Below are 18,034 nucleotides of genomic sequence, written 5' to 3'. Positions count from 1 at the left end.
GAAGCAGAAAGGGATCTTGGAGTCATTATTGACTCCAAGATGAACATGAGCTGCCAATGCCAGACCGCAGCCAGCAAGGCCAGCCATACCTTGTCATGCATCCAAAGGTGCATCTCAAGCCAGTCCAGAGAGGTGATACTCCCCCTCTATGCGACTTTGGTCAGGCTGCAGTTGGAGTACTGCATCCAGTTCTGGGCGCTGTACTTCAAGAGGGATGTGGCCAGCTTGGAGAGGGTTCAGAGGAAGGTCACCCAGTTGGTGAGAGGGCATCAGGACAGGCCCTATGAGGAGAGACTGAAGGACCTGAACCTGTTCAGCCTCAGCAAGAGGAGGCTGAGGGGGGACCTGGTGGCTGCCTACAAATTCATTAGGGGAGATCAACAGCAAATAGGTAGAGCCCTCTTCTCCCCAGCACCACCTGGGGAGAATTATGCATGTTTGTAAATAAGCTGATGGAGAATACGTTTAGGTTAGAGATCAGAAGGCAATATTTTACAGTTAGGGTGGCCAAAATCTGGAACCAACTTCCCAGGGAAGTGGTCCTCACCCCTACATTGGGTAAATTCAAGAGGAGGTTGGATGATCCCTCCTGACCCTAGCTACTATGATACTGTCACTCTGTCAGGGGTGTGAAGAAATGTGATCCTGGATCTGTCAGCAGAAATCCCTAGTGTGGATGATGCTACACCAATAAAAAAAACTATACTCTTATCACTTTTGTTTTGCCTGGTAGGTATAGAGTGCAGCTTTTTTTGTTACACCAGCACTGGTACATCAACACTAGCTTACACGTTGCTGGCACAGTGTGTTTCTAAAGTGCTCCTACTGTAGACATGGCCTACATCCATTGGATACTAATCTTGCTAAACCAGTATGTCTTCTTCAGACTCTCTCTTTGCTTGTACATAGTAGTATATATCTCATTACAATAGTGGGGAGATGGGAAGGACTACAGGATGTGTGAGTGTATGAAGCTATGCAGTAGAGGGAAAAACCAAGATTAAGAGTTCATCTGCTGGTTGTTTGGTGACATGTGAAATGAGGGGACTTCATCTAGGTTCCTATCAGCACATGTCTGCCTTGAAAAACCCACCATCACAATTGGTTCCAGTCCTGACAAGGATGTGAAGCAGGAAAGGTACATGGAGTTTGAATCACCCTCTGAAGTCTAATGCTACTTCTTCTATGCTAAGCAAGGGCTTTATGACATGGTAGCAACCTGCAAACCTGGTCAACCCTGAAGGCTCCACTTTTGCCAATTTGTGATGTGGGACAGGTGCTGAATTATAAAAATATTATATAGATGACAGGCTACAAGTGAGACCTCCAGCTCTAGGTTAAGGAACAGTCCATCAATAAGGAAGATCCCATTGCCAATGCTCATGTTATATCTAGTCTGGGTCTTAATGGAGGACTGCAGGGCTATAGCTGCTGATCTAGCACCTTTCATCAGCACAGAAGCCCACAGACAAATTCACTGTGAAAATAGAGAATTGTGCAGTTTGTAACAAGTGAATTTCAAAACAAGAGGTTGGCCTGGAAAATATTTGTTATTTCAGACCTCAGTGGGCAATGCCTTCATAAATGGACTTGTATTTTCAATGCATGGTGTCTCCTAAAAGCCCTTCCCACCCTCCCCACCCAGGAAAGCTTGGGAGATACAATGATCTGGAATACAACTGATTGAGCATTGGCCAGTAACAGTTGCTGTCTTTTATAAGGTTTCTTGCTCTTGGTCTGACTCATTCATGAAGTTATACTGGGTGCATCTATACAAACTTTAAGGCACTTTTTCTAATGCACATTAAATTTAGTACCTCCAATGTGAGATACTAAAGAAATGTGCATTAGGCTGCCTTAATGTATAGTAACAAATGTGCACAGTTTTTAAGTGATGCTTAATGTGCAGTAGCCTATTTTACTGCACATTAGTGTAATTGCACTGCTTTTTGTAACATTTTAATGCACAGTAAAATAAGCTACCCTGCATTAAAGCGCACATGTAAATCAGCCCTCTGAGAAATACTGTCAGCAAGTGGCTAGGACATTATTATTTCTGAAATCTCTAAACACAGAATGGCTGGCTCTTTCTGCTTGCCAGAAGAAGCACCAGTTTGTGTTCTGGAAGTGATGAAAAACTAATAGATAATTGTTTTTGCTCACAGAGCATATATGATCAGAACAGAAAATTGGGTACCTGGATTATAATTCCTACTTTGACCTTAACTCCCCTCTATGGTCCTTGACAAGCTATTTAATTTCCCTGCTTTCGTTTTTTCTTCTTCCCCTAATGTTAGGCTGTTATGAGGGTTAGCTATAATTATGCATGTTTGTAAATAAATAAACAGAAGGGATATTTAACACTGTGTCTCATGGTTTATCTCTACCTACTAGAGATTAGGAGTAGATGTATGTAGGGGAAGATTATCCCACATCTATGATCTTTCTCTAAAACATATGGTGTAGACCACTGTCAAAAGACAGGAACTGAAGTTGGATCTGGAATGGCAAGTCCTATGTTTCAAAGTCAAACTGAGGACATATGACCTTGATTACACCTCCTCACTTCTCTGTATATGGCATTTACTTCACTTAGCCTCTTTACAATGGACACAGATTTATGTTCAGATTTATTTAAAAGGTATAATTACTGTTTTGTGATGAAAAGTAATACATCACCTATGTGAAAAATATTAATGGATTTTTTGAAGTGATCTCATTTTACTTAAAGCAGTGGTTCTCAGTGTTTTTTGTACCAGGACCTATTTGTAAGCACTGATGGCTAGTCCCACCCAGGAAATAGTTTAAGTAGAAAACAGCCCCCTGGCCCTGCTGGTGCCCCTCACTCCTGACCCGCTGCCTCCTGCCCCCAGGCCCCAGCCCCCCAGTGTGTGGGGCAGGGAATGGGTGTGTGGGGAATGGGGGGAGCATGTGTCCCTCCCAGTTTTGTGCACCCACTGCAGGCACAGGGCTGCAGCCTAGCTGGACAGGCATGGGCAGGAGCTGCCTCCACATCCCAGTAGGCAGGACTTGGCATGGGAGAGTAGAGCAGGGCAAAAAGACTCACTGCTGCCACTGCCACGAGAACCCCCGTGCAAGCCACACCACCAGCAGTGTGAGGAGTAATGGATGTGGGGTGGAGGGGGAGGCCATGCTGCCCTCACCTTTTCCTTCTACTAGCTGCTCATGCACCAGGCTGTGGCTCTACCCCACTACTATGGCCCGACTGCCACTGCTGCTTCCCTCCGGCCATGGCTCTACACCCAGAGAGGAGGAGGGGTGGCAGGCAACGTCGCCTGTGCCCCTCCCGCCCCCTGACACATCGTCTATGCCCCTCCCTTCCCATAGCCTCACCTGTGGGGAGCTGCTTTCCATGCTGTCCAGCTGCCCTCCTCCTCCCGCTCCCCCAGCCCCAAGCAGCCCCTAGCAGGCTGGAACTTTGCCAGCCTGCAACGGGAAACCCATGGTTTCCCAAGTTTTTCTCCTTTAAAGGAGAATCCATTTTTAAAGTTTGTTGATCCATTTAAAAAAAAAAATCATGACCCTTTTATATATTCTTGCGACACATGGGTTGAGAAACGCTGACTTAAAGTGAGCTCACCGGTAATCATGTCTAACTGATCTCATGCTAATGTTAGAATTTGTTTAAGAGAGAGGTGATCAGCCATATTAGTCTGAAATCAGGCAGAAGGCAGAGTAGACTTGCACCTTACAGAATAACTATATCAGAAAAAAATGTATCATACACTTTTATTATTCCCTGTCATTTTGGGTTATTTGCAACAGATTCAACTTTAGGATGATGGCATTTTACACATTATCAGACAAATGAATGCTTGGAAAGATATGTACAGCCAGACTTTCCAGAGTGCACTGTGTACATACAAACAGGGCAAAATTTCCATGAGAGACAGGCATATAAAAATGGGTAGACCACCTGCAGGACCACCCATGATGGCATATAAAAATGGTTAGATTTTCAAAATTGCTCAGCGCCCTGAAATGCTATTTGAGACACTTGTGGCCGGGGTTCAAATGAACTCATAACCCCCTGTGTGCCCAACTGGGTTTTGGGATTTTTTGACCACAGGAGGCTTTTGTCCACAGGGTTCAAATTCTGTTTGTGGCTGCGCATCCTTACAGAATTCCAGGGAGCTGAATCTGGCCCACAGAGGTACATCTAATGCAACTTAATGGAGCTAAAATGGATTTATGTTTATATAATACCGATCAGAATCTGGCCCACAGAGTTTATATTTTAGATTATAGTTTATTTATATTATTTTATATTTTATTATAAAATGTTATTATAATATTTTATATTATAGATTCCTAAGGACTGAAAAATGTAGCTTTGCTAAAGGCTGAGAGTCCTGGATTTCAGTAAGAGTTACTTCCGGATATATCTGAATGCTTACCATTGAAAATGTGGCAGTCCTACATTTTAATGTGTGTGGCTCCAACAAAAAGGTTTTTTTAAATCCTACAAATGAAAAGCAACAAGCATTGAGCTTTCAAGAGCGAGCTGTGGCCACAACACAAACCCACGCTCTGCTCTTTTGAAGATCTGCATATCCAGTTTACTAATTTGGCTTGATGTGAACAGAGACAAGGAGACAATTATGGTTTCTTCTCTTTATTTTTTGATCTTTTCCTGGCGAGGAACAGAGTATAGGCCAGATTTTGAGGACTGGGGATTTGGCAAACATATATTGATCCATATTTAACAGTACCATAGGTGCCTACTTTAGTCTTCAGTAAAGACTGCAGGCCATGATCATTATTGATGAAACTCTACAGAATTAATTTGGCCAATATGTTTACTTCTTTCATTCTTCATAGTCAATCTAATACAAGTTTTTCAATCACTCTTTTATTAGTAGTAGCTTACATATTATCACATCATTGTAATTGCACTAATTATGATAAGAACAGTGGTGCTCAACCTCTAGCCTGTGGGCCAGATCCAGCCTGCACAGTCATTCATGTATCTCACCGAGGCCAAAATTTTGGTGTGTGTCTGTTGGGGGGGGGGGGAGGGAGGGGGGGGGGGGGGAGGCAAGGAAGCAGTGGCAGTATTAATTGCAGCTCCAGTTCTGCCAATTTTCTGGACCCATGGGGAGCCCTTAGGACAAATGACATGTACTGTGCATTATATCACACCGGTGTGCAGTGCGGCTGGCGTGCAGGATCACTCCATGGGTCCAGGAGGTTGAATATCATTGTTATAAAATCAGAAAAAACAAAGTTGGAAGGGAATTTAGGAGGTCTAGTCCAGAGGCATTCAACCCCAGTTCATGGGTCATATCTGGCCTCCAGGACCACGTAATCTGGCCCATGGGATTCCACATGGATACTGTGGGGACCCCCATGGGCTGTGGCCCTGTGTGTTACATTGGGTGCATAGGGCAGCATAGGGTCTGATCCTGGCTTGCAGGGGCTGGATGAGGGCAGTGTGGGCCCAGCTAGGTGGGAGTGGCATGGAGCCCTACACAACCTCTGCCTGCCTGGGATCAGGCTCCAGGGCTTCACACCCTGCCCAGACCAAAGATGCCAAGATTGGGTCCTGGGGCCTGCAGGGCCAAAAATGTGAACACTACTGATCTAATCTAACCTCCTGCTCAAGGCAGGATTGTCCTTGTCTAAACTATCCTGACCACGTGTGTCCAACCTGCACTCAAAGACTTGAAATGACAGAGATTCTACAGTGGCTCCAGGTAATCTGTTCCAGAGCTTAACCATACACCACTCTTGGTAATAAGTCCCAAAATGTTACAGCAAGCAGCAATCAGCTAAGCAAAAATATTTTTGGCCAAGGAACACTAAGCTCATGTTCACTGCTCAAAGTATGGACCCATGTATTTTTGAAGCCAGGTCAAAAGGGGAATATTTCAACACTTTTTGGATAAAGTACAAATACATTTAATAAACAGGGAGCTGCTGATTGGGAACGGGTAGCAGTTGTTTCCTTCTAACAGCTGCATGTGGACAAGCTGGGAGTGATACAAAGATAGTAAAACTGCTCCAGTTTTAACCCTGGATGAAGCAGTGTTGATGCTGGAGTGCCTTTGCTACATTTGTATTGTTCCAGCCTTGCTCAAGCTTAACTCTTAGAATATAACAGCTGCTATTCTGTTTGGAGCAAGAGTCCCCACTCCTCCCCTTTTGAAATTGCTCCAAATGTACAGGTGTCCCTACCCTCTGTGCAAGTCCAGTGATGCCAGAGAAGCCACATCACATCTGACCATGATGTTTTTATATACTTAGAAAATGGTTTTTGTTCAACCTAACTGAGAATGATGAACTCACAGTACACACACAGTCTCACACTATATCATGTCTCTGAGTTTTATTGCCACATTGTGTAGGGATAATTGAAGCTTTCTGCAACCTGTCTCATTCCTTGTTTAAATGAAAGCCTTGTCAGTTCTTTGTCTGTGATGCCACAGAGATGCCACATGCTGTACCAGTAGCATGACACAGGCTGGGTACGAATGTTCATTTCTACTGTTAAGAATTTCTCAATGGTTGAAAATTAGCCCAGGAGCTGGAGCCCCCTGCCTGGAGGGCTACACACTTGAGCTGCTCCCCTGCACTTGGGGGAGCTCCTGTATCAGCAGCCTGTCCTCTCCCCTGCCTGGGAAGAAGACAGGCTGCTAATAGACAGACCTCTGGTTTTATATCTTCTCACATGCAGCTCACCCGGGCTGCACACAGGATAGTTTAAAGTCAGAGGTGCAGGGAAGTAGGGCTGGGGACAGCTTCCCTGACCCTGGCTCCTGGCTGTTAGATTGCTAAGTGTAACATGCACCTGGGTGACATGGCATTTAAAGCTAGTGGGACCATGAACTGGGATAAGGACAGCTTCCCCAACTCCAGTTCCTGGCTCAGGCCTTTGCAATCCCCACCCCCATTGCCTTTTGTAGAGCCTGGGTCCTAGGAATCTCCCTGAGCCTGGGTTGCCTTGCAGTTGCAGCACAGTTGTCTCCGATCCCCTGCATGCCTCCCAGCAGACCCAGAGGTATGCAGGACCAGGAGACAATTCTGCCACAGCTGTCTCTCACTCCTTGCATGCCTCTGGTTCCACTGGAAGGTGTGTGTGTGTGTAGGGGAGGGGGAGATAGAAAACAGCTGCAAAGCTGCCCAAAGTCAGGAGCCTTGCAGCTATGGGAGAATTGTCTGTCCCCGCCTCCTCACTGCCCCCCCTCCCCATCACCTCCCAGGGGAACCAGAGGCAGCACCAGGTGACGGATCTTTTCCCATGGCAGAGTCCCTCTTGGGGCATTCCTACCACAGGAAAATGATCCTGGGTGGCAGGGAGCATGGGCTACTGGTGCCTCCTGAGTCTGGGGGGACACCCACAGGAGCTGGCGTCATCATCGTTGTTGGGAATGGGGCTGGCGAGCACCTGCAGAAGCTGGTGTCGGCAGTGGGGATGGGGCTGGTGAGCACCCGTAGAAGCCGCTGGCAGCAGTGGGGACGGAGCTGGCAAGCACCTGCTGAAGCCACCGGTGGAGTCGGTGGCCCTGTCGGGGGGGTATGTGTCCCACCCGTGGCCCCAATACCAGTTGCCTATAGCAGGGAGGAATTGAACCTGAGGGGTGCACCAAGTGGAGGCTCTTATCCTAGGTTAGGAACTGTTAGGAGAATAGCCTCCTTCCCACCAATCAGTGGTGGGCAGCTCCCTGACAGCTTACCCTTGGGTGGGCTTTCAGGGAGCTAGTGCTCTTCCTACCTCCCACTGCTTTGGAGGCAGACCAGTGGACTGTGGGATACTGGATGTCTCTGGGTCTTGTTCATAGGACACTTAGCATGTGTTTTATTTAGATTGTAGTAAGCATTACCAGGCTGTATGAAAAGTTAGAGTATGTTCTCAGCAATCACATTGTAATGCTTACTGTGGTCTCAGTCAGCTCTGGACAGGGCTGGAGCCAGCTATTCCCAACTCCCCCAACACTGACCCTGGCACTAGGCACCATAGCCCACATGTCTGCCTAGGACAGGGGTGGGCAATTATTTCAGGAGGAGGGCTGTTTACTGAGTTGTGGCAAGCCATCAAGGGCTTCATGACAGGCAACCAGGGGCAGATAAATATTCATTTTCTAAATTTTTTAGGGGCCCCACAGGCCAGATAGAATGGCCTGGTGGGCCACAACTGGCCCCCAGGCTGCATTTTGACCACCCCTGGCCTAGGAGGATGTGTAACCAGGGGAACCAGAGGCAGAAATGCCCAGTCTGGGAGCACCTGCCCCTGGCTTACCAGTTCTGCCACTGGCAGCATGCAGAGGGAGGCACAGGGAGCCAAGTCCAAGAGAGGGTGCTGTTCCTGCTGCTGGATTTGTGGGGTAAGCCAGGTCTCTGCCACTGGTGCTTGTTTAACACTCTGCTGTGGTACTGGGGCTGGGACAGATAATCAGCTGATTGTTGGTCCCAGGCCCAGCACTGCAATGAGGCTGATTCAATATTCCAGTGCAGTGCCAGGGCTGGGACTGATAATCCGTTGATTGCCAGTCCTAGCCCTGACACTGCACCAGAGCTGGTTCAAGACTCCTGAGTGTTGCTGGGGCTGGGACCACAATAATTGAGCTGTACTCATATTATTTCTGTGGCGTGGTCTGACAATAGCTGGGAGGTGACAGGTTGAAGGGAAATACAGCTTACAGGGTGACACTGATCCAGAGCGAGGGGGTCGGTGGGGAGGGACTGTTACCTTGGAAACGGGAGGCTGTGTTTGTGTTGCAGATACATTTTATACTGGAGGACAGAGTTGTGTCTGTATGGGAGGACTGGAGGCCACATACCAGGGTGCCTGAGGCACTTGGTACTTAAAGCTCCGCAAAGGGTGAAGGAGAGCAAAAACAAAAAGTGGGGCAGGCTAGAGCCATGAAGGCCAGAGCCTGTGCCCCAAGAACAACAGGCAAGGGACAGGCCAAAGCTGAGAGAGCCAGAGTCTGCGTCCTGAGAGAGTGAGGCTCAACGAAGGAAAGGCTGAGGCTTAGAAGCCAGGCCACAGCCAGTGGGTCTGGGCTAGAAGCCTGCAGCAAGAATAACCAGGGGCTAAGGCCAAGAGGGTCGAAGCCTCTACAGGCTGGTAGCTGAATCAAGAGTAACATCTATGAGGCATGGGCATGGCTGCAGGGGAGGATGGAGCCACAGTTATCATCCCTAAGGCAGCTTGTGCTCTAAGTCATGGCCAAGGAGCCATGACTCAGAGTCAGAGGAGTGAGATGGGTACCAGCTGGGCACATAAGATAATAGATAGCAGAGGGACTGAGGCTCACTTTGAGGCCCTAGGGAAGCTTCCCTAAGTAGTATTCACCCCCTACGCGTCGCCCCTGGATACAGATGATACAGAGACAGCTGAAGTATTTAATGCCTTACTTACTTCCATTTTCACAATCAGCCACAGCTACAAGATGATGAATGCAGTGACAGCAGAGATAGGGAAGGAGACAAACAGCCTAGAGTAATGGCAGAACAGGTTAGGGATTATTTATAGAAAAGTTAGATGCTTTTAGGTTGACAGGGCCAGATGGAATGCACCTGATGGTACTGAAAGTATTTGCTGAGGTAATTTTGGAGCCATTGACTATCCTTTTTGAGAACTCATGGAAGTTGGATGAGGTCACAGATACCTGGAAATGAGCAAACAGTGCCTATCTTTAAGAGGAGGAAGAAGGAAGATGCAAGGAAATACAGACCAGTCAGTCTGACATCTATACCTGGAAAGATCATGGAGCAAGTCTGCAAGGAATCCACTGTAAAGTACCTAGAGGAAAGCAAGGTGACCAGGAACAGTCAGCATGGATTCATCAAAAGCAAGTCATGCATTATGAAGGATGAAGGATCATATTTGTGGGAGTTTTTCCCGGTAAGGGTGGCCAAAATTTGGAATGGGCTTCCAAGGGAGGTGGTGCCCTCCCTTACCTTGGGGGTCTTTAAGACAAGGCTGGATAGGCATCTGTCTGGAGTCATCTGACCCCAGCACTCTTTCCTGCCTAGGCAGGGGGTTGGACTCAATGGTCTGTTGAGGTCCCTTCTGATCCTAGCATCTGTGAATCTATGCCAGACCAATAGGATTTCCTTCTATGATAAAATGTCAGGCTCTGTGGATGAGGGGAAACTAGTGGACATGATATGCCTTGACTTTAGCAAGGTATTTGACACTGTGTACCATGGCATTCTTATTTACAAGCTAAGGAAATACAGACTAAGCAAAAGTACTGTAAGACATAAGTGATTGGATCATTGTACTCAATATGTAGTTCTCTATGGCTCAATGTCTAGCTGGAAGGAAGTATCAAGTGGGGTTCATCAGGGGTCTGTCCTAGGTCTGGAATTATTCAACATCTTCATTAATAATGTGGATTATGTGATCAGATACACATTTAGGAAATTTGTGGATGACACCAAGTTGGGTGAAATTATGCCATTGCAGAGAGCAGGGCTAGGGTCCAGAATGAGCTGGATAGACTGGAAAAATGGTCTGCAATCAATGAGATAATACTCAATAAGGACAAGTGCAAAGTCCTAAATTTGGGACAGAATAATTGCATGCTGAAATACAGGCTGGGGAATGACTGGCTAGGTTGCAGTACTGCAGAGAAGGATCTAGGGGTTATGGTAGACCATAGGTTGAAAATGAGCCAAGTGTGCTCTTGTTGCAAAACAAACCAACATCACCCTTTGGATGTATTAACAGGAGTGTCACTTGCAGATCAAGGGAAGTGAATCTTCTGCTCTATTCAGCACTGGTGACGCCTTACCTGAAGTCCCGTGTCCTGTTTTGGGCCCCGCACTTCAAGAAGGATGTGGACATTTTGCAAAAAGTCTGGTGCAGGCCAGTAAAAATGATCAGGGGCTTGGGAGACAAGACTTATGAGGAAAGGCTGAAAGAGCAAGCGTTATTTTGCCTGGAGAAGAGAAGAATGCGAGGCATTTGATAATAGCCTTTAAATACGTGTAGGATGAGTACAGAGATGGTGATGGGCTTTTCTTTGTGGCTGTAAGGGACAGGACTAGGAGCAAAAGCCTCAAGCTGCAGCAGGGAAATTTAGGATGGAGATTAAGAGGAACTTTCTGATTATGAGAGTGGTCAGACACTGGAATCTGACTAGAGAAGTTGTGGAATCTCCATCTTTGGAAACTTTCAAAAGCAGGTTAGACAGAAACCTGTCTGGCATGATCTTGCCTTAAGCAGCAGCCTGGACTACATGACCTTATGCAGTTCCTTACAGCTCTACTTTCCTACGAGTGATTAGATGTTGCATTTTGATCTCCGAATTAGGTTATTCTTGATTTGTCCATTGCAAAAGTCCTTGAACTTGCCTTTGAAAGATATAATGATTACTGTCAAAGAGATGATTCATTTGCTATAACAGAACTATTTCTATGTTCGTCTGAAAGATGATGAAAAATCCCTGTTACCAGACTGCTCCCAATTAGCTACAGACCTGTTTCTACCTGTTAACATCAGCTATAGTTTATGCCCACTAATTTGTCTCTAGACAAAAAGAAAAATAATTGTTTTGCAAACAAATTTCTAGTCAATGCACGTTTCCCTATGGTATACTGTCACCATCAGTATGGTGGGCTTGCAAACTGGGACTTCCCTTAAAGCACAGAATACAAGTGAAATGATGGTTCATTTGAAAGACTGGATAACGGAAGGTTTGGTCTCTGGCCTCAAAGGCCACGTCCACATAAGCGTGGATGTTTGGTTCCCCGGGGACAACTAGCAGCGGGACACCTTGTGTTGCTGCTAGTTGTTGCCGGGAAATGCCTGTGCCACGTGCCCTCTGGCGCATGGCAGGTTACCCTGGGTGTGGTAGGGGAGACTGGGGCCAGCACTGGGTTGGCCCCAGTTGCCTTACCTGGGGTCCTGGGGGTTTCCTGGGGCTGCAACGATGGTGATCCTGCTGCTCAGAGCCTGGCCAGGCTCTGGTTTTGAACAGCTATGGTGCCCCCGCATGTGCTACTCTGTGTTTTGTTTTTTTTTTCTGCAGGTTTTTTTAACCCCTAGATATCCAGGGGGTAATCCCCCCGCCCCGAGTTGCTCCTTTGCAGCATGGAGAACAGCTGAATGTGTGGTAGGTGGCACACCATAGACATGTCTGATGTGCCACATACCACACGGCTGTGCCCGTCTGGACACGGCCAAAGAGTTTATAATGCATGACAATTAACAGATGAAGGATGAAGAGCAGGGGTGTAGTATACTAGCAAAATGATCATGTTGATGATAGGAACACATCTAAATAGTTACATTTTTGCTCTGATTATACATTATTATTACTTTTTTTTTTAAACCCCTAGTTTTATTTTTCAATTTATGTGGAAGTTCCTCAGTCCCTCAGAAATCACAAGCTTTGCCTGCCTCCTTCCTTTTGTAAAGAAAATGTGCCTCAAAATATAGGTATAGAGGGAAAGTCCTTTTCTGAGCCCCATTCAGGGGAATTATGAAAACACTGGGAAATACCATAGTCATCATTTTCTGGCTGGGGTCCATTCATATTTATGAGACCCCCATAGATCCAGATTTAGGTGCAGACAGGCATAGGATTTACAAACGCGCCTAACAGTTTAAGGGCATTTTTACACATGTAAGTGCCGCTGCACTGGGCACTTACTGTAACACTTGCAGTTGTATAAGTGGCAAAATGTCTGTCAGTGCTGAGAAATGGTGGTAGCACACTTTTGAACTAAAACACATAGGAGGTGCTTAGTTCAAAAGCGCACTGCTGCCATTTTCTGTGTGCTGATGTGCATTTTGCTATTTATACAACTGCACACAGTGAAGCACGGTTTGCCTCAGCTCGCTTGCAGAGCAGACTTGATTCACTGAGTCTACTCCAAAGTGGCGGATCTCCGACGCGTTGTGGGACAGAAAAGTATGTGTATAAATGCCTTAGGTGCCTAACTCCCCTTGGGACTCTTCTACCTTGTAAAGAGCGAGTCCCAATTACAATAGTATCTACTCTAGGGACAAACTATTTGCTGTGATGAAGCTCTTCTCAATTGCACTTTCTCTCATACAGGTCAATTCTAGATGCTTCAGATGAACCTTCTAATGTTGCTTTCTGGGCCTATGGAAAAAGAAAATTCTGCACTTGATATTTGGAATTTGAATTGCAAGGTCAGCATCCAGTTTGTGCATGTCTGTAAGTACTGGTATGGTCTTTGTAAAGCACAAAGCAATTATTAGACTTAAAAGCCAGAAGGGACTATTCTACCATGCAGTCTGGATTCCTGTATAACATAGGGTACAGAATGTCGCCTGGTGACCCATTGGCTGAGCCCAATAATTTGTTTGACTAAACAAACTGTGAGGTAGGGAATTTATCCAGTGTTGATACTCAATGAATAATAATAAAAAATTACTAATAAAAGACACCAGCCTGGCCATATACCTTATGTAGCAAGGAAATGAGTGACTTAATTTAGTTAAGTCAAAACTCAAAGCAGTCTTTAATTCAGAAAAAACTTTTCATAATATGTTGGCTATCATCATCATGGCTTGAATTTGAAGCAAAAGTTAAAAAAGAAAAAATACCCTGCCAGAAATTTCATCATTGTGGTAATATTGCCTTTATATTACAGTCAAACTTGTTAGAAGACATGGTTACCCAAACAGTTCAGCTAGAGTGGTCTAATTTAGGGTCAGAGTGGATTCTTAATATATTTTAAATAATTTTCCCTTTTCTAATTAGAAGTGATTTGTTTACTTGGGGCCTGATCTTGAACTCAGTTTCTAATACAGGCATCATCAAAAAGTGGAGTAATTTGTTAATAGGGGGTTGGGGCACAGCACAGCAATATGGGTTTGATGTTAAGCCCGCTGATGTCAATGGGAGTCTTTTAATCGATTCAGTGGACTTTAAGGTCCTACATGTTACACTGTAATCCTCCACAAAAGCTCCAATACCCATCAATAGGGATTTACCTAATTTGCAGGCAGATTTTGCAAGCAGAACCTGGGCCCATGTAATCATTTTATGGGTGAAGCATGGCACCCCTCCCCACACACACACTTCTGATTGGCAAAGGAGCCCCAATGTCTCCATCCCTCACTGCTGACTGGCTGCAAGGGCTGTCCATCATGCAGCCTGGCCCCTCGCTCTCAATTGATGGAGAGGGGTGGGGCCACATGGCATGTGGCCCTTGCAGCCAATCAGTGGTGAGAGGCAGTGGTGGCAGCTATCTTGTCCACAGCTGTTCAAGTGGGCAGCCCTCCCTCCCCTCTTTTCTGTCCTGTTGGGCTGCTGCAGAATGCTGAGGACTGCTGGCTCCTTTTGAGGAGCCAGAATTTTCTTTTCTGTAGGTTTTTTTTCCATGGATTTTGCAAGCCTTGCCTGGATTTCATCAGCAATGCCAGTTTTCACAGAATCTACAAAATCGTGAATTTGGTAGGTCCCTACTCATAAAGCTCTCTATACAGCCCCATACTTGGACCATTCCACATATCCTTCATCTATATTTACAGATGAAGAGCTGGGTCAACCAATGGAGGGCTCATAGTCTTAACTTTGGTATTTTATGTCCTACCAGTTTGATGTGCATCAAGTATCAGTGTTTGGAGTGCAAGTTATTGTAGATAGATGCTGTCAAACACAACACGTGTGGGCTTCCTCTTTAAGTGCGTTTACCTCTTAAAATGCTGTATGGCAACACGTTAATTTAAACAGCTTTTATGCTTACTTGCTGACCTACATGCAAAGTTCAGTATTCAGGCTCATCGGGTGCATTTGGGTCACTGAATCCATAAACTAATTATTACTGTACACATCCATCAAAGCAGTGTGTGGCAGGGCACTGTTTGTGCCTGCCACTTTAAGGGCCAGAAGACAGCAGCCAGCAGGTGCCTGATGAGGGCAGCCATTTTAGATTCATATAAATGGGGCAGTTTTGCTGCTGGGAGGCCAGGCAACAACATTGCCTAGCTACAGGTATCATCTGGAGGTAAGGGAGGAGCTGTAGGGGATGGTCAGGAGGCTCCTGATCCTGGGCATGACCTAAAACTGTACCCTCCTAGGAGTGGGTGGCCTGGTGGGGCTCTCAGTGGTGCGGGAGCCCCCAGGAAGTGCCAGGCCAGTTACCACCCCGGTGAAAGGCGGGTCGGGGCACCTTAACCCCTAGCCCCCACAACCAGGTGGGTTACCCCCTTTGTAGGGTCTAGAAAGTGGACCCCAGAGAGAGAGAGAGAGAGTGGGGCCATAGACTCTTAACCTGTCTTGACATCCCCCGACTGGTCCAAGCTGGGGCCAGGACCGGAAGGGTCGAAGGGCCAGGGGCCCACCGCGAGGGACACCCAGAGCCGAGGGCCTGGGGTTCCGGCTGGCCTGCAGGTGGGCCAGGGCTAGTAGAGCCAAAGGTCCCAGGGGGACCAGACCCATAAGGGGGAAGCAACTCGGGGAATTATGCAGCCAGGAATGAAAGCAGAATAGGCTGCCTGAACAGAGGGATCTAAGTGGGGTCCAACTAGTAGGATTCTGGGGCCCAGTGCAGGGCCGGTGATATGGATTACATCTGGATGCCAACTGTGAGGCTTGGGCTGCGGTGTAGGGGAGGAACGGAGCCGCAGATGACGCCCCCTGGCGTCAGGGCGAGAAATGGGCAGCCTCCCACTTCATTAACATCAATTAATGAATTAACAACAAGGCGTGATGGACGGGAAGGTGGGCGGTTAGCCCAGAAACAGGTGGGTGGGCCACAGTGAGATGGGCCGGGGCTGGCCCCCTGTTACACAGTGCTTTCTAACTATATGGAAGTTTTTACACACACTATAATTCACTGATGAAGTAATTTTAAACTTACTCAAAACAGGTTATTAATCTAAATGAAAAAGAGTCCTCATTTTATTCAACTGTTTATGAACACTGTGCGAATACAGACAACTGAAGGAGAATTGCTTTTATAGTAAGCAAAGAGAATTTGCAGCATTTGGGCAGCATACAGTATTGAAGTCACCCACTAAAACTATAATTATTAATCATGGAATAAACACTTACCACCATCCTGCTGTGAGAACCTCTGTAAAGACAAAAAGATGGGGCTTGATTAAGTCTTCATGTGATGTAAAATACCAAAGTATTATTCTAGATTCTTTATCTGTGTTTGCTGTGTGCAAAACTCCTTGGAAAAGTAAATGGCTACTTAGCTATAGGGTGATTAGAATAGAGGAGTACAGTGTAAACCAGTCAAGATGCCCATGGGTAAGCTGGGAAGCCATTTGTCTAATCCCACTGACTTCAATATAAGGCACAGCTCAGACTGATATGAATGTGCTTGCTAAATCAACAGGAACAGCCTGCCTCTGCTGTTTGCATCTCATTCAGACTTGTTACTCACCCTTGGCTCAACCGCTGCTCAGCTGTTCACAACCCAGAGGGTGAAAGGATAGGATGATTAGCAGCCTACTCAGCTTGTTGGTTAATTTTCTAATTGCCAAATGAGCCTGCTTTATGTGGGTTCAATGCTGCATGCCATCACTTAGATGACTGCACCTACTGATTAAAGTGGGAAGCAAATGTTTAGGAATGAGGCATGTGATTTGGACCTCAGGCTCAATTAGAGTGGGAGCCTGCTGAATATACATACTAGGAGAGCTACTAACAGGACAGATTCTCTACATAGAAGCTGTAGAAGCGAATAAGAGAGACTGCTCTCCAACTAGCCTGTTAGTCTCCTTTGTGTCCTTCATGGTGGCTGTAGGACTTCTATTTTTTCTCGCCCTGTGAAATGAAGAGAAGCCTTTCTACCACAAAGGCTAATCACCATTTTTTCTGGTCTTGCTCAGCTTAGAATGGTTGTGCCCTCCATTGCTATCCTCCACCTCTGCATAGGCATTAGGGCTGTGTGAAGCTTTGGTCCCTGATTCAATTTGGTGGAGATTCAGCCCGATTTGGTGGCTGAATCTCTGAATCCGAATCAAATCAGGAGACCCTTTAATCTCTCTGAATTGAATCGGAACCTTCTGAATCAATTCGGACAGATTCAGAAAGATTTGATGATTTGACCATAGACACAGATTTAAATATTTTTTCTACATACCTCAAGGTACCAGGTGGCTTGTGAATGCTGAGATGCTGGGGCAGATGGAGCATCCCACAGGAACATGGGGGGTGGGTGGGTCCCCAATGCACTTGGCAGCAGACCAGGACGTGGACCAGAAGCACTTCCAGTCCACTTCCAGGTCCACTGGGGAGCACACAGGGGGGTCCCCGCATGCCTCCGACTCATGACTGGTGCCTCCTGGGTCTGGGGGCCACCTGGGGTCCCCCCATGGCTGATTGCTGAGCCAGGGAGGAGTAGGGGGCCCCAGCGTGCTTGGCAGTGGACCCAGAAATGGAACAGAAGTACTTCTGGGTTCGCTGCTGAGCACGCAGGAGCCCACCCCCCCGCGCTCCTGTGGGATGCTCCATCCACCCCAGCATTGCAGCATTCACGAACCATGCCTGGTACCTTGAGGTATGTAGAAAAAATATTTAAAGCTGTGTCAATAGCCTAATCGCTGATTCTCTGAATCAGCATTGAATCTTCAGGTTCGGATTCAGCCGAATTGAATGGGGGACAGTGATATGAATCAACGAATCGAATCACTGTCCCTGATTCGGGCCAAATCAGAATTGAATACATCCCATTTCGCACACCCCTAATAGGCATGTTATACTGTATCAGTTACTTTCAGTCAGTATTAAGACATCTGCCTAGGACTCAGGCTCTCTCTGACACTACATACCTTTTGTAAGTCCTCAAACGATTTTTCAGTCTCTTTTAGTTTCTCCAAGATGATTTGTTCTTTGGCAGATATCTGGGATTCTTCACTTTCTAGTTTCTCTATTTCTTTTTCCAGTCTGTGGAAGATATAAGAAATAATTCAAAGGTTTACTATTCATTTGAAGGCAGCATCTCCTTAGTGGATGGCCATTGAGTATTTATCACCGTCTTAAACATAGCAGCAGAGACAGCTTTCAAAATCTGTGTCCAATCTGGCTGCTTAGAACATGGGGAGACTAGGTCAAAGATGGACCTTACT

The 18,034-nt window shown here is 46.4% G+C and overlaps 1 protein-coding gene across 3 annotated transcripts in view; it reads right to left on the bottom strand.

The window, feature by feature from the left end:
• The window catches only part of PALM2AKAP2 (PALM2 and AKAP2 fusion), a 469,405-nt gene that overhangs the window by 248,604 nt on the left and 202,767 nt on the right, over positions 1 to 18,034 (bottom strand). For all 3 annotated transcript variants that reach the window (XM_014596351.3, XM_059724612.1, XM_019490693.2), the window contains exons 4-5: positions 17,738 to 17,852; positions 16,008 to 16,029 (exon numbers count right to left, since the gene is read on the bottom strand). In XM_014596351.3, coding sequence (XP_014451837.2) covers positions 16,008 to 16,029; positions 17,738 to 17,852 — 137 coding nt within the window. The remainder of the gene's footprint in view (positions 1 to 16,007; positions 16,030 to 17,737; positions 17,853 to 18,034) is intronic.

This window comes from Alligator mississippiensis, chromosome 3, assembly GCF_030867095.1.
Source record: "Alligator mississippiensis isolate rAllMis1 chromosome 3, rAllMis1, whole genome shotgun sequence".
Lineage (NCBI taxonomy): Eukaryota > Metazoa > Chordata > Crocodylia > Alligatoridae > Alligator > Alligator mississippiensis.
The sequence above is the reverse complement of the archived record's forward strand: the minus strand, read 5'-3'. Positions and strand labels throughout refer to the sequence as shown.